Source organism: Lissotriton helveticus, chromosome 2_1 (genome assembly GCF_964261635.1).
Source record: "Lissotriton helveticus chromosome 2_1, aLisHel1.1, whole genome shotgun sequence".
NCBI lineage: Eukaryota > Metazoa > Chordata > Amphibia > Caudata > Salamandridae > Lissotriton > Lissotriton helveticus.
In genome coordinates, this window is record NC_136059.1 from 1,911,894,824 (window position 1) to 1,911,909,224 (window position 14,401).

General features: G+C 44.5%; 1 protein-coding gene across 1 annotated transcript in view; it reads left to right on the forward strand.

Annotated features, from left to right (window-relative positions):
• Nucleotides 1–14,401, forward strand: part of BBS7 (Bardet-Biedl syndrome 7) — a 388,515-nt gene that overhangs the window by 332,748 nt on the left and 41,366 nt on the right. Inside the window, exon 18 of the mRNA XM_078676844.1 lies at nucleotides 8,614–8,737. Within this exon, the coding sequence (XP_078532970.1) occupies nucleotides 8,614–8,737 (124 nt within the window). The remainder of the gene's footprint in view (nucleotides 1–8,613; nucleotides 8,738–14,401) is intronic.

Below are 14,401 nucleotides of genomic sequence, written 5' to 3' on the forward strand. Positions count from 1 at the left end.
CCCAAATGGAAAATTACCATAAAAACGACAGTACCATAACTGCTAGAAAGACGGTTTAGCATTTCCAGAAACCTCATGACCATTTGCCAACAACAGGAATCCAGAAAACCATGGTTCTGGGGCAGGCAGGTAGGGAGGATGCAGGCTGACCAAAATGTAAGCATGAAAATGTTGCAGCTCCACGGTCTAGCAATTTTCAGTCTCTGTCATTGATCTTTATACAGGCTAAATAGGCTGCAGGAATATCATGGCTCTCTGGGCAACTCAGTCTGTGTATGTGTCCTCCACCAAGATTTGCCATTTTTGCCTTTCTATTCCTTGAGAAGCTAGTGGTGATTATGGTTCCTGTGGCATCTAAATTTTACTTGAACAATTAAGGCCTTCAATGCCTTGAGCCACCACAGTGCAGAGCACTCTTTCTTAATTCTAGCCCCTTACTGTTACCTGAATAAAAGCTTGCAACTGATGAAGGCCACTGGATGCCTCTTATCCTCCTCTTGGCTTGTGCAATGAGCGGCTGACTTCAATTAAAACTTTTCAGTACGGAGGCTAAAACTAGCCTTGGTTCTTCAAATGCATTCTGTCTACATAACCATAACCAGTTCTTTGAGTTCTGGGGCTTTAAATGTGGAAATTATGGCGCCATATTAAGCCACAAAGTTGGAAAAATACAAAGTGAGACATTTTCTAGGTCTTGCTTGGGTTTCAGTTGGGGTACCTCCCAGTCCAGCACAACATGGTCTTCGGGCTTCAGGGGTCTGATTCTGCCACTGCCCACCTTGGTAGCAAAAATGACAACAGAATCCTGACCAGTCTGGCACTTTGTTGCTGTTTTAATCCTTTTGTGACTCAGTAAACATTTTCATCTATTACTGAAGACTGATAAGTCACCTAAATAGGCAATACAGAATTCTCTCATAGGGGATTTCCATGTATAGTCATAAGCGTTGAATAGTCCCGCCCATCTGCGGAAACCCTGGAGCACTTTATCCAATATAACTTCTTATGTGATGGGGATAGCCTTTCTTCGGGAAGGCCTTGAAAAGTCACTTAAAGTCATAATGCAGCCTAAGGACCAGGCTACAATGGCCAGACTTCTTCATCTTGGAGACTGTAAAGAAATATGCGCCCAGTACATGAAAAAGTTCTTTGTGAGGGCACAGAAAAAGAACCTTCACAAACCCTTTTCGTAGGAGAGAAAACAGAGATGAAGTGTAGGGCAATGAAGCCTAAAGGCTGGCATTATAAGTGAAGAAAAAAGAGACTGTGCCTTTAAGAGCAGAGAGACCTCCAATATCCCATCATGCTCAGCCAGAAGCAGTTACCTCAGTTCTTTTTTCCGGCTCCTGCTGACAGGAACCTTGGAGCATTGAACTCTATCTTTTTAGTTTTTTTTCTTCAATATAGTACTTCAAAATTCAGTGTTTTTTCCTTCACTCGACGTCTTTTGTCTTTCTCTGTGGAGTGAAGTGTTTTCCTGCCAGGAAAGGGATTTTTTTCCTATTTAAAATGTCATCTATTTTTGACAAATGTCCTCGCTGGAGCAGGAAAAAGGCAAAAACAGAACCCTACGAGGTCTGTATTATTTGTCTACCATCTTCTCATCTTCCTGTGTAATCTGCAAGACCTTCTCCAGCTGAACCCTGCATGACCGGGTGTGGATTCGCCTGCAGGGAAGGGAAGAAAGAAGAAAACAGCAAGAAGCCAATGGGACCTCTGAGCAAGGGGGCGGTAACTCTTCCACCAGAGCTCTTCCCTCAACCTACAGTGGACATGGGATGTCTGAGAGGCGTTTTTCAGGCAGAAAACACTATCGGTCCTGGCCAAGGCGGTCTACGCCGAGAGGAGGTTTGGCGCCGACTTGCTTGCCGTCATTGACTGGCTCAACACAGTACAAACATCGACACTCGACGTCAAGAAGCATTCGAGCGACGTTGAGAACTGCTTCGCGCCAACAGCCAATGTCAAGACTTGTGTTGACGTCAAGGGATTCCAACTCGTCATCACCGAGAAGTAGGTGGTCGAATTCGAGAGCCAAGAGATGACGCGAGTGATCGATGTCCAGAAGCTGCTTGGCATCGAGTAACCTACGTCGACAGGGGTCAACGTCGAGAAGCAGATAGTCATCAAAAACCAGTGGATGACAACGGAGGTCGACGCCGAGAAGAGGATTGACATTGAGGAGACAGCGAAAACCCTCCAAAAGAAGAGGAATCTACTCCTCATCTGATTCTCATTCCAGATCTCCATTCCTGGTAGAGGTACCTTCTTCTTCCATTCCAGTGTCTTCTCAACTGGACTAATCTGCTCCAACAGCACCCCCACCGCCGGCGCTACCAGCTCTGCCTTCTCTGCCGACACCTCCACGTCCAATATTACTACCACCAGCTCTACCTGTACCAGCTCTTCCACCCCAGGTTCCTATCCCATTGGTGCCTAGGAGCTCACCCTCAAGGACACGCCTTCGCTCTCGCCGTTGACAGTACATCCGCCACACACTGTCGAATCGCCGTTCTCATCACAGGTCAAGATCGCGTTCTCGCCACCATCACCATAGGGATACGTCCTCTTCTACCAGGGGATACTCTTCTACCTTGTCGGACTCACCTCAACCTCGGTCATCACCAATTGAGGATATCAACACCTTTTAGGAGGTCCTGGTTCAAGGAGCATCTAAATTGATTGTACCTATGGCGGTTCCCACTCCATCAACTTCCGTGATCTTTGAAACTCTTCATCGGCGCACGGCCTCAAGACCTTTGCTCCCAGTAGTGCTGGGTCTTCTTGATCCAGCCATGGAATTGTTCCTCACTCCAGCTGTGGCAAAATCAGGCCCATCGAGGCTCCAGAAGAAATATCTGCCACGGAACAAGATCCGCTGTGCTTGCATGCCGACCCTCCACCGGACTCAGTGGTGATATTGGCTGCATGAAAATCCCACGCTACATCACCAACTGCTACTTGTCCTCCTGATAGGGACGTCGGGACGCAAAGTTTGCATTATGGCGTCTACGTCCATGAAAGCAGCCAGAGCCACAGCCCTCCTAGGAAGGTAGGACCATGTCTTATGAGATTCTATTTTCCACTTCACGGATCACCTACTAAAATTGTCTAGTAGGGAGCTATGGTCTCCAACCAAGTCATCAGTGTGGCAGCGGATTCATTGATTTTAGCTGCCCACAGTTACTTGTAACAGGGTCTCCTTATGTAGACATGCATGTCTTCGATTGACATCTCTGAAGCTGGACACTCCGCTACGTCTTCAAGATGCTTTTTTCGGGCTCCACTCTCTTCTGCTCGCACGCCGAAAATGAAAGGGCCAGAATGAAGACCGAAATAGATACTTTAAAAGCAGTGGGATTACAGAAATCTAAAGAACAATGACGTTCATTCCTCCCCTACCACGTAGTTTCCCTTCACAGAGTGTTCAAACCCCTCAATGGCAGTCCGGCGGGTAACAACATTATCAACTGCCCTACTAGTCCCACATCAAAGGGGACATACCTCCCAACAAGCTAGCTAGGGAGGCCGACAACCTGCGGCATCAAAACCCTGAATCCTTACTTCCCCCTCTTCCGTTACCCATTCCGGTAGGGGGAAGTATTGCAAATTACATGGCAGAGTGGAAACGCATAGCAACAGACGCCTTGGTCTTGCATATTGTCAAACACGGTTATCGTCTCAGATTCACTGGCCACTACCAGCCATTCCACTGAGGTTTTCGATGTCCCGTCTCGAGCTTTAACAAGAGGAAGTCAACAAGCTATGCCACAAGAAAGCTTTGGAATCAGTCCCTCAAAACCAACAAGTTCACAGTATTTACTCCAGATACTTCCTCGTACCAAAGAAGGGCAGACATGACTTCATGCCTATTCTCGACCTCCGAATCGCAAACAAGTGGATCTGAAAAGAAAAATTCAGGATGCTGGCTTTGCATCAAATTTACCCTCAACTTCAACAGGGAGACTGGCTCTGTTCAATAGATCTACACAACGCTTATTTTCATATTCCCATTGCAAAATTACATTGGAAATTCCTCAGCTTCGTCATGGAACCACTACCAATAGGCTGTTCTACCATTCGGCCTCAGGTCAGCTCCCTGGATTTTTTTTAATGCATGGCGGTGGTGGCAGCGCACGTACGAAAACACAGAATCTTTGTCTATCCTTATCTGGACGACTGGCTGTTCAAGGCCTCCACCTTCGCAGAAGCCCAAGAACATTTCCAATGGGTTTACAATCTGCTTCAGGGCCCCTTGGGTCTTCACATGAATGTTCAAAAATCCATGTCAACACCAGTCCAGACATTGCATTACTTAGGAACTACCATCGACACTTTACAAGAAAAGGTGTTTCCTTCGGAGGAACAACAGTTAACCATTCTACAGAAATGTATCAACCTCCAGTGGATGGCCGCCCATCAGTCTGCAGAGTCTGCTCGCTCCTCAGCTCGATGGCCTCCTGCATATTTCTGTCTCCCACAGCTCGCCTCCACATACACCTCCTCCAGGAGTGCTTGGAGGACTAGTGGAACCAGTTGTCAGGGAACTGGGAAGACAAGATCATCCTATCCACTGATGCTGTGGAATCACTTTAGTGGTGGTGTTCCCTGAAAAATCTCCTGACGGGAATGTCTTTTCACCAGCGGGAATCAACCCAGACCATTGTGACGGATGGCCCGCTGCTGAGTGGGGAGCCCACATGGATCACCTGCAGATTAAAGGAATATGGTCCTTGAGAGAACAGACCTACCATATCAACCTTCTGGAACTCTGTGCAGTTCACCTGGCACTCAAGGCCGTTCATCCTTCGTTCACAACCACCACCCTGCCTGTTCAGACAAACAATACAACCACCATGTACTACCTGAACAAGCAGGGGGGGGGGTCATGGTCCAGCGCCCTGTCACAAGAAGCTCAATCAATCTGGCACTTGCTCCTTTCCATGAACTTGAGACTGATAGCCGCTCCCCTGCCAGGTGTGCAGAACATCCAGTTAGATGCGCTCAGCGGGGTTCTTGGCGAAAACCACGAGTGGGTGCTGAACGAAGAGGTCATACAAGATATCTTCAGCTTGTGGGTCACACCTTTTTGCCACAGCGGGGAAAAAAATGCCACGACTTTGCCACCAGATTTTACCACCGAAGGTCACCAGGGAATGCCCTATGGATCGACACCTCCAACAAATTTCTTTATGCTTTTTCCCCAATACCGCTGATACCGGCAATCCTGCACAAATTGACAACAGCACAGCCAAGATGATCCTCATCGCCACAGAATGGCTGTGACAACTGTGGATTCCGGACCTCTTCGCTGGTCTTTCCGTCCACATCTCAGGCTGCCATGCAGGCCGGACCTTCTAACGAAGTTCAGAGGTCAACTGCTACACCCCAACCTCTCCTCCTTTAGTTTGGTAGCATGGCTCTTGAGATAGTGCAGTATGGTCATCTAAACCTACCTCAGGACTGTCTGGACATTCTAAAAGAAGCAAAGCGACCATCTACACAATCTACTTATGCCTTTAGATGGAGAAGATTTTGCATTTGGTGCTCCTCCAGGCAAATTGATTCCACCTCTTGCCAGGAGGAGGTCATTCTCCGTGTTTATTACACCTGGCTAAATCTGGCCTACAATATTCTTCAATCAGAGTCCACCTGTCTGCACTCAAGGCATAAAGGAAAAGTCCTTCACAAATCTCTTTCTTTAGGATTCTAGTTATTAAACATTTCCTAGAGGGGTTGAAGAAGGTTTATCCTCCCATTAGATGTCCCACTCCTCCATGGGAGCTTAATGTAGTGCTTTCTCGCCTCATGCTTCCAACCATTGAACCTATTCACAAGGTTTCTCTTCAGCATCTCACATGGAAAACTGACTTCCCTGTGGCTACAACTTCAGCTAGGAGAGTTAGTGAGATCCAGGCCCTTTGCTCTCATGAGCCAGACACAGTCTTTCACTCTTCCAAGTGGTGTTGCGTACCCATCCCAAATACCTACCTAAAGTGATCTCAGATTTCCATGTAAATTAGATGATTGCTTAACCAACGTTCTTTCAAAATCCTTCTTCTCCAGCTGAGAGAGCCCTCCACTCGCTGGATATAAAGAGGGTGTTAAAATTCTATTTGGACAAAACCAAGTCCATTCGTAAATCGCAACAGCTACTTATCAATTAGGGCCCAGTTTGCACAGGTTTTGCTACCTCCAAACAGTCAGTCTCCAGGTTGATCGTCTCTTGCACCCTCTGCTGTTATCAGCTAGCTAATAAATATCTTACAGGTAAGCCCAAAGCACACTCTAATAGAGGCAAGGCAGCTACTGCAGCCTTGATGAAGAATATTCCTTTGGTGGATATTTGTAAGGCAGCTACTTGGAGATCAGTCCAAACATTCACTAGACACTACTGCCTTGACACAGATGCTAGGGCAGATGCTCAAGTAGGACAGGCATCCCTCAGAAATCTCTCTGCCTAGCGATGTCCATACTTATTGCTTTCTGTCGACTCCACCACTTCAGTGGAGATGAGCTTGCTTTTCTATTCAACACTTATGACTATACATGGAAATCCCATACGAGAGAAGGTATCGTTTCTTACCTGTAACTCCAGTTCTCCCGTAGGGGTATTTCCATGATAGTCATAAGCAACCTTTCATCCTCCCCGGTGGAGTTGAAGGACACTTTCATGCTCCACTATTAATCAGCCAGTACAGCCTTCAAAAAGAACTGAGGTAACTGTCTCTGACTACGCATGATGGGATATTGGAGGTCTATCTGCTCTTAAAAGAACAGTCTCTTTTTTCTTGCCTTAGAATGGCAGCCTTTGGGCTACATTGCCCTGCACTTCTTCATCTCTGTTTTCTCTCCTAGGAAAAGGGTTTGTGAACGTTCTTCTTTTGTGCCCTTACAAAGACTTTTTTCATGTACTGGGTGCATATTTCTTTACAGTCTCCAAGATGAAGAATTCTTGCCATACTAGCCTGGTCCTTAGGCTGCATTATGACTTTCTGACGAGACTTTTCAAGGCCTTTCCGAAGAAAGGCGAACTCCAGCACTTAAGAAGTTATATTGGATAAAGTGCTTCGGGGTCCCCACAGATGGGCGGGACTATTCAACACTTATGACTATCATGGAAATACCCCTACAAGAGAACTGGAGTTACAGGTAAGAAACTATACCTTCATCAACATTAGCTAGCATTTGCTACACAAGCGTCAAGAATGTGGCTTGGATGGTCTTCAAGCTGAAGGGCGCAGTGGTGGACTATTAAAACCCTTCGCTAATTAAGAACACCAATTTCTTTGCTGCATCAAGGGACAGTGTGATTTGCCATTAACCACTGGTTAAATCAGAGCCAGTGAACTAATTTACTACAGATAACCTATCCACAAACTTGTCAGAAAGAGCATCAGTTTGATGACAAAAGCATACTCCATTGACCTGTGGATGTCTACCAGTAGCAACGTTTTCCTCCTGTACTTTTGCTTAGCCCTTTTACACGCCTTACATTGTATGCAGGACTCCAAGGGTTTGCTTTATGCAGTGTGGTACTGTTAGATGTAGTAATTGACCTGTCAGAATCTGCCTCCTAAGCTCCTATGTGCGGGATCACACCCAGTAGCACAGGAGCCTGCAACTCTTAGGCCTTCATGCGGAAACAGGATCGGAGTGTCTCTGTAGCCACCTGCACTGATTGCGCAAAGCAGAGGACTCCAGGCACACTAAATTGTGTATCAAGAATTGTTTTGGCAAAGTAGTACATTCACTTTTACCTTACTTTCAGTCTGACATACACCTCTGTCTTAGAGTATGGACCCTGTCCTTTTTTAACACGTTTTTGTCCATAAAATAAAATTACCTAGTATTCTGCCAGAGTGATTTATAAGAGGGAGGCACACAGGCACTGTGTTAACCTCATACGGAGTTGCATCCCCATCACAACTGTCTGACCTACCCTTTGGTCTTTTTAACCTTCCTTGCTCCACAAATAGAGTCTTGTTTCTTCTGCTTTTAGCTACACTTGCTAATTGTATGCCATAGAGGTCACTGGTCATCTGCTACAGGGGCTGCTGAGCGAGTTGTTGGATAGGTACTAGTTTGTCCATAATGCACATCAGTTGGCATGAACTCCTGCTAACCTTCTGCTCTTGTAATTGATTGGTGGGCTTCTTGCTTCCACATGTTTCCAGCCTGTATCCCACATCAACCACCATCATGGACATCTCATGTATGTTTTGTTTACCAAATGCAGTTTTGATACAGTAAATCAGATCATAATTCATAGAATATTGGACATCAAATTATATTGGGTGCATTCACTATTAGTCAGAGGTTTCAAATAAAATATTTATAATATACTGGCTGGTTTTCACGCTATTTTTTGTTATTGTTTTGTGATTTATCCCTTTAGAAGTTGTGTTCTGAAATGAATATGGTATTACTCTATGTTGTAAATAGAGGTATATATTGAGCATTGACTTGGCGGATACTTTTATTTCAATTCTTTGATGATCTCAAATGTTTTTCCATTAGTTCAAGAAACTCTTAAAAAACATTTTAACTTGCTTGTTAGATTACATTTGATTTACTTAAACTGTATTTTATTTATTGTGTTTCGTCCAAAAGGAGCTGCAAGTCCATGAAGGTAACTCAAACTTCCTAATTCCAGAGTACCGCTCTATTCTAGAAGAGGCTGACCAGTTGCTAGAGGAGTACAAGAAGCAGCCGGCACATCTGGAAAGACTCTATGGTTAGCTCCGTTTTATAATTTTGGATCTTTTAACATTTTATATTCGCCTTTGTCATCCTTTTTGGCACTTGAAACAGTATAAAGACAAATTAATAACGTTGTACATAATGTCTCAGATCTTTCATATCATGAAGTCGGTCTCTTGCTCGCCCTAAATTAGGCCTGTCATTTGTTAGGCAGTCTAGCTCCTTGATTTTAAGACATTTCGTGAATCATACCATACGCTGTTTTGCAGACGGTGTGCATCAAATTTATAGAATTGCTATTTATAAATTATTCAAACATGCTCAACCATTCATATATTATTGTAATGTACCTTGTTTTAAAATGTTCCTCCTGTGGCATCCAGTACATTGGAAATTTCACAAAGAATCTGCCATCCTAAACAGTGGCACTGCTTGACTGAGTCTCTTGGAAGAGTTCAGACCGATCGAAGATGGTTTATTATATGCCCATATATAGCAATAAGATTGACAGCACAGAGAAATTTGTCTGGGTTACAAACATGATAAATACACTCAGCAGCAACACAAAAGTTAGTTTAAGGAATAATCTCAAGTCGAAGTCAGATAATTGAGACAATAAGGGCACCAAGCACACTGCAGGATGTTAAGGACGAATCTAGCACTCAGGTGGGAAAGAAATCAACATAAAGATCTCAAAGTTTAGACGTAAAGTTGGGAAAAATAAAAAGGAATTCAGAAAGGTTGGGAAGTCTGAGAAAGACATCATTGTCCGGGAAATGTTCTAACAGAAGAGGAAATTTAAAACAAAATGTTCTCACATAGATGGGTTGAAGTAAGAATCTGAAATGCAAAGTATAGGAACATAATGAAGCCAATAGAGTTTTATAGAAGTATTGTAGATGCTAAGAGAGCGGGAATAGAAATGATGACATAGTCCCACATTTGTGTAAATCATACAGAGTGCTAGATGAGATGTCATAGTGGATCATCACAAGGACCAGACACCTAGGGACACTCTGAAAAATGAAACACAGAAGGGTTCGAGACCATATAGATCCAAAAAGAAGCCTGCTCACAAACATGTAATAGGGGGTAGTATACGAGTAAATGAAACATGAGAACATATATTTGTTGTCCCATAGTGAGTGAGAGTGTGTGTGTGTGTGTGTGTGTGTGTGTGTGTGTGTGTGTGTGTGTGTGTGTGTGTGTGTGTGTGTGTGTGTGTGTGTGTGTGTGTGTGTGTGTGTGTGTGTGTGTGTGTGTGTGTGTGTGTGTGTGTGTGTGTGTGTGTGTGTGTGTGTGTGTGTGTGTGTGTGTGTGTGTGTGTGTGTGTGTGTGTGTGTGTGTGTGTGTGTGTGTGTGTGTGTGTGTGTGTGTGTGTGTGTGTGTGTGTGTGTGTGTGTGTGTGTGTGTGTGTGTGTGTGTGTGTGTGTGTGTGTGTGTGTGTGTGTGTGTGTGTGTGTGTGTGTGTGTGTGTGTGTGTGTGTGTGTGTGTGTGTGTGTGTGTTAGTTAGTTAGTTAGTTAGTTAGTTAGTTAGTTAGTTAGTTAGTTAGTTAGTTAGTTAGTTAGTTAGTTAGTTAGTTAGTTACCTACTGGCGGTCGCCAGTAGGTAGTTATAGTTAGGACCTTGTTTGTATTCAAAAAGCGTTTTTCGTTAGACAGATCTTCGCTAAATTTTGAAATCCAATGGCACGCTCACTTCAGCTGCTGTGTTGAAAGTTTCTGGGTGATTCGTCAAGCGGAATGGTACGCTCACTTCAGCTGCTGTGTTGAAAGTTTCGGGGTGATTCGTCAAGCGGTTGTCGAGAAAAAGGGGGGTCCCGTAACACTTTTTCTCAATTTTAATTTCCATAGGAAGCTTTAGACACACTTTCAGCCCAAACTGCTGAAAGGAATTACACCAAATTTGGCAAAAGGGTAGCTCTTGGTCCAGAAAGCACTAGTTTTGTTAAATGGTGTAAATCAGTTCACTAGTTCCTGAGAAATGTTAACATTTCTCAGCTACACAAATATGGCAGTGGAGGATCTGCAAACCCTCCCGATCTCGTGCCTGCAATCCCCCAACTAAGAGGGCGCCAGGAGGAACGTTTGCACAGTTGTGGAGAAAGGTGGCGTGGCCTGTAACCACTGTGTGGCGCTTATTGGAGGTAACAGGTAGGCTAGTTGGACCCTAAGTACCCCCAGGAGCAAAGGGGACTTCATCCCCCAACCAAGAGCGTGCCAGGATGCTCTTTTGCAGAGTTGTGGACAAAGGGGGTGTGGATTAGTATCAGAACTCAATAATCCTGCTGTATGGGACTTACTGGAGGTAATGGGAGGGGTAGTTGGCCCCCAAGGACGTCCTTGGTGGCCAACGAACCTTCCTGTTACCTCCAGTAAGTCCCACTCAGTGGGATTGCTAAGAGGTTATCTGAGGTCAAGCCCCCCTATCTCCACCACTCTGTAAACGCGCCTCCTGGCGCACTACTGGTTGGGGGATGAAGTCCACTTTACTCCTGAGGGCCCTTGGGGCCATAAGCCCTCCTGGTACCTCCTGTAAGACCTACGCAGCAGAATGCCTGAGCACTGGTTGGAGGCCCAGCCCCCTTTCTCCACCACTCTGCTAGTTAAAAAAAACATAGAAATTCACTCAAAAAAACACAGGTTTAAGGGACGTTATAGTTAGGAATTAGCATTTAAAAAAAACCTTAGAAATTCACGGAAAAAAACAAAGGTTACAGAGACGTTATAGTTAGGCTGACATTTCACCCGTACAAAACCAGAGAAATTCAGCCGTTGTAGTTAGTTGAGCTAACTATAACTCGTGCCCCTGCAATGCACTGCTTATGACCTCACATATTACATCACTCATGACATGGTCAGTGACATCCTCAATGACATCACCAATGACATCTGAATTAACCACCACTATGAAGTCCCTTATCTAACCTCTGGCGTCAGTGCGGTAAGTGGGTCAGGGCATCCTATATCATCTCCCTGGCAATAAAAATGGACATTAAACCAGGGCCCTATTGGGTCTTCTATTTCGGTCATTCACCAGCTGAAGAAAACAAAATCGACCTTCCTGCCTGTCACGTGCTTGTGTTGCAAAACAATGCCACCACAAGCCCCTTTTGTTGCAAAGGGACAAAGTGACAGGCAGCTACTGTTGTCTACCATTGGTGTTCCAGGCCCTAAACCATTATTTTATTTCAAATGAATAACTAATATATCACCATTTACTTTTAAACCTACCTAGTCACATTTTTTATTGCTTTTGCTCCTGGATAAAGGTGCTATAGAAACTACTGTTAAATAAAACATCCTGTTGAATTTGATTTGTGTGGTCCAAGTAGTCCGCATTTATGAGTTTGTCAAACGCAGGATGCTCTTTCACATGTATTATTACATAGGCAATTGCTCATGTGAATGCTTCTCAAGTCACATCTGTTTTAGAGCCCCATCCTTCTTTTTTATTCCGCTTAAAGTACTGGCTGCATGTCTATCCTCCTCAACTGCCCCTGTTTCATTCCTCCGTCCAGTCCTCTCAACAGTTGCCATTCAGCTTGTCTTACAGCAAATATCCCACTGCTCCTTTCCTGTGCTTGTTGGAGTTGTTTGCGTCTGGTACTTCAGGCGACTGGCTAGCAGATGTAGGACGGTAGGCGGGAAGGGTGGTAGATCTCAGCCCCCCACAGCAGATGTTCCAGCTGGGTATCACAGGAGATTTCCTCTTCTCACAAACTCAGCTTACAGAGGAGAATGCGGCACCTCCAGGGACTCTATTGCACATCATGTTTCCCTCTTAATGCTCACCTGGCCTGACTGCCATTATGACTCGTGTGGTCCAGGCCACTCCAGGATGGAGCGGACTCCAGAGCACGGATCATCAAAGGCCTGTCCATTGAGCCCAACAGTCAGTCAGTATGTCAGTCACATAAGCACAAAAGTTTACAAATTACAGAGAGCAGAACTCACAAATGCCTCCTGAATACGCATTTTGTCGAACATTATTCCACATGTCTGCACAAACCTTTTGAGATAGGTTAAATATTCCTTCAATAACTGTGCCGTCAGGGGTGGGTCCTCCTCTAAGACGGAGGAGCATCGCCCCACAGCTCTGTGAGCAGTAGTTAAAGGAAAACTAAAATGATAATACCCAGCGTTATTATCATTTTAGTTTTCAGTTTCCTGATCTGGGCGGGGCTGGACTGCCAGGGCAGAGGCCAGGAGGAGGAATGGTTGCTCCACTCTAAAGTGCACATACCTGTTTGGCAGGCTCTCTCAGGCTGACCATAACAGTTATGCGCACTTTGCATGTTCTGCACCCAGGCTGCATTACAGCCTGGGTGCAGAACATGCCCAGGCCCTCATTCCCTGTGTGAGAACCGAACCATGGTGCTCAGACCAATAACAACGTAATTGGCTAGGGTGCTTCCTGGTTCCTACTTCCCAGGAGCGAGAGGCAGCGAGCGGCCTGAAGGAAAGTGTTTTAAAAAATATATATATTATTTTAATTTACCCCCCTTCTACACTCGTTAAATTGCGGTCACTACTGTATGCAATTCAAGTTTTAGAAAGAGCTTCAAAAAGTCCACAGTGTATTTTACTATCTACAGTTTATTTTGCAGGTTCCAGCAAAATGACGCTTTTAGCTCACACAGAATACAATTTACTGAAAGAAATGCGCCATCCGTGGCCCAGCACAGTGGCAGGGTCATCGCAAAGGTTAGCTAGTCAACTTTCAGTTGTTGGGTGGTGTATTTAGGCAGGGTGCAAATAATTACACCTCCTTTGTCATGAAAATGTTGTACTTCATTATTCATGCAAGTTCTAACATGAAAAACTCTACCAGTGCTGTAAAAAATAGTGTTGTTTGGCTTATAATACATAGAGGAAAACTTATTTGCTGGTCAATAACATTTTCAGCTTGATCTGGTGAATGTGGGATCGAAACAGTTCTCTTTGGTTGCTTTACATTTGTTTGATTTCATACTACTTAAAGGATACAAGATGCAAAACATATGTAATTGCAACTAAAATGTTAAGACAATCTTTTAATATCGGTACTTGACCAGGACCAATCCTAAAGGTAAACCAGTCACTGTAATGTGTGTATATATATATATATATATATATATATATATATGCAAAAAAGAAGGAGAGAACTCTGGGTAGGTCTCAGTTTAGGTGGAAAGCAGCTCCTGTTAGAGCACTCAACACCAACGACACTCTAGATCTGCTCACCTCAAATGTCTGTTTTTCTATCAAAGTTTTTAAGCATAGGATTAGACAGTGCTATCCATGCCGAGATAGAAAATGACAAAGTCTTTCGCCATTTAAACAGCAAAGTCTTTAAGCATAGGACTAGTACAGTGCAGTCCTTGCCGAGCTGTCAAATAACAAAAGCCATTTATCACTCCAGGCACAATATTACAGCTTTGAATTGGTAAAATACCAACTCAAGCCAACCTGAAATGAATAAAAGCAACCCCTGACACGGTGTTTCGCTCTAATTAGAGCTCTTCAGAGAGGTATAGCTTTGTCCAGACACAAGGGAGCACCCAGTATTAAGTCAAAACAAAACCCTTTCAGGCATAGAGTGACGCATAAATTATGCAAAAAAGAAGAATATAACTCTGGGTAGGTCTCAGTTTAGGTGGAAAGCAGCTCCTGTTAGAGCACTCTCAACACCAGCGACACTCTAGATCTGCTCAC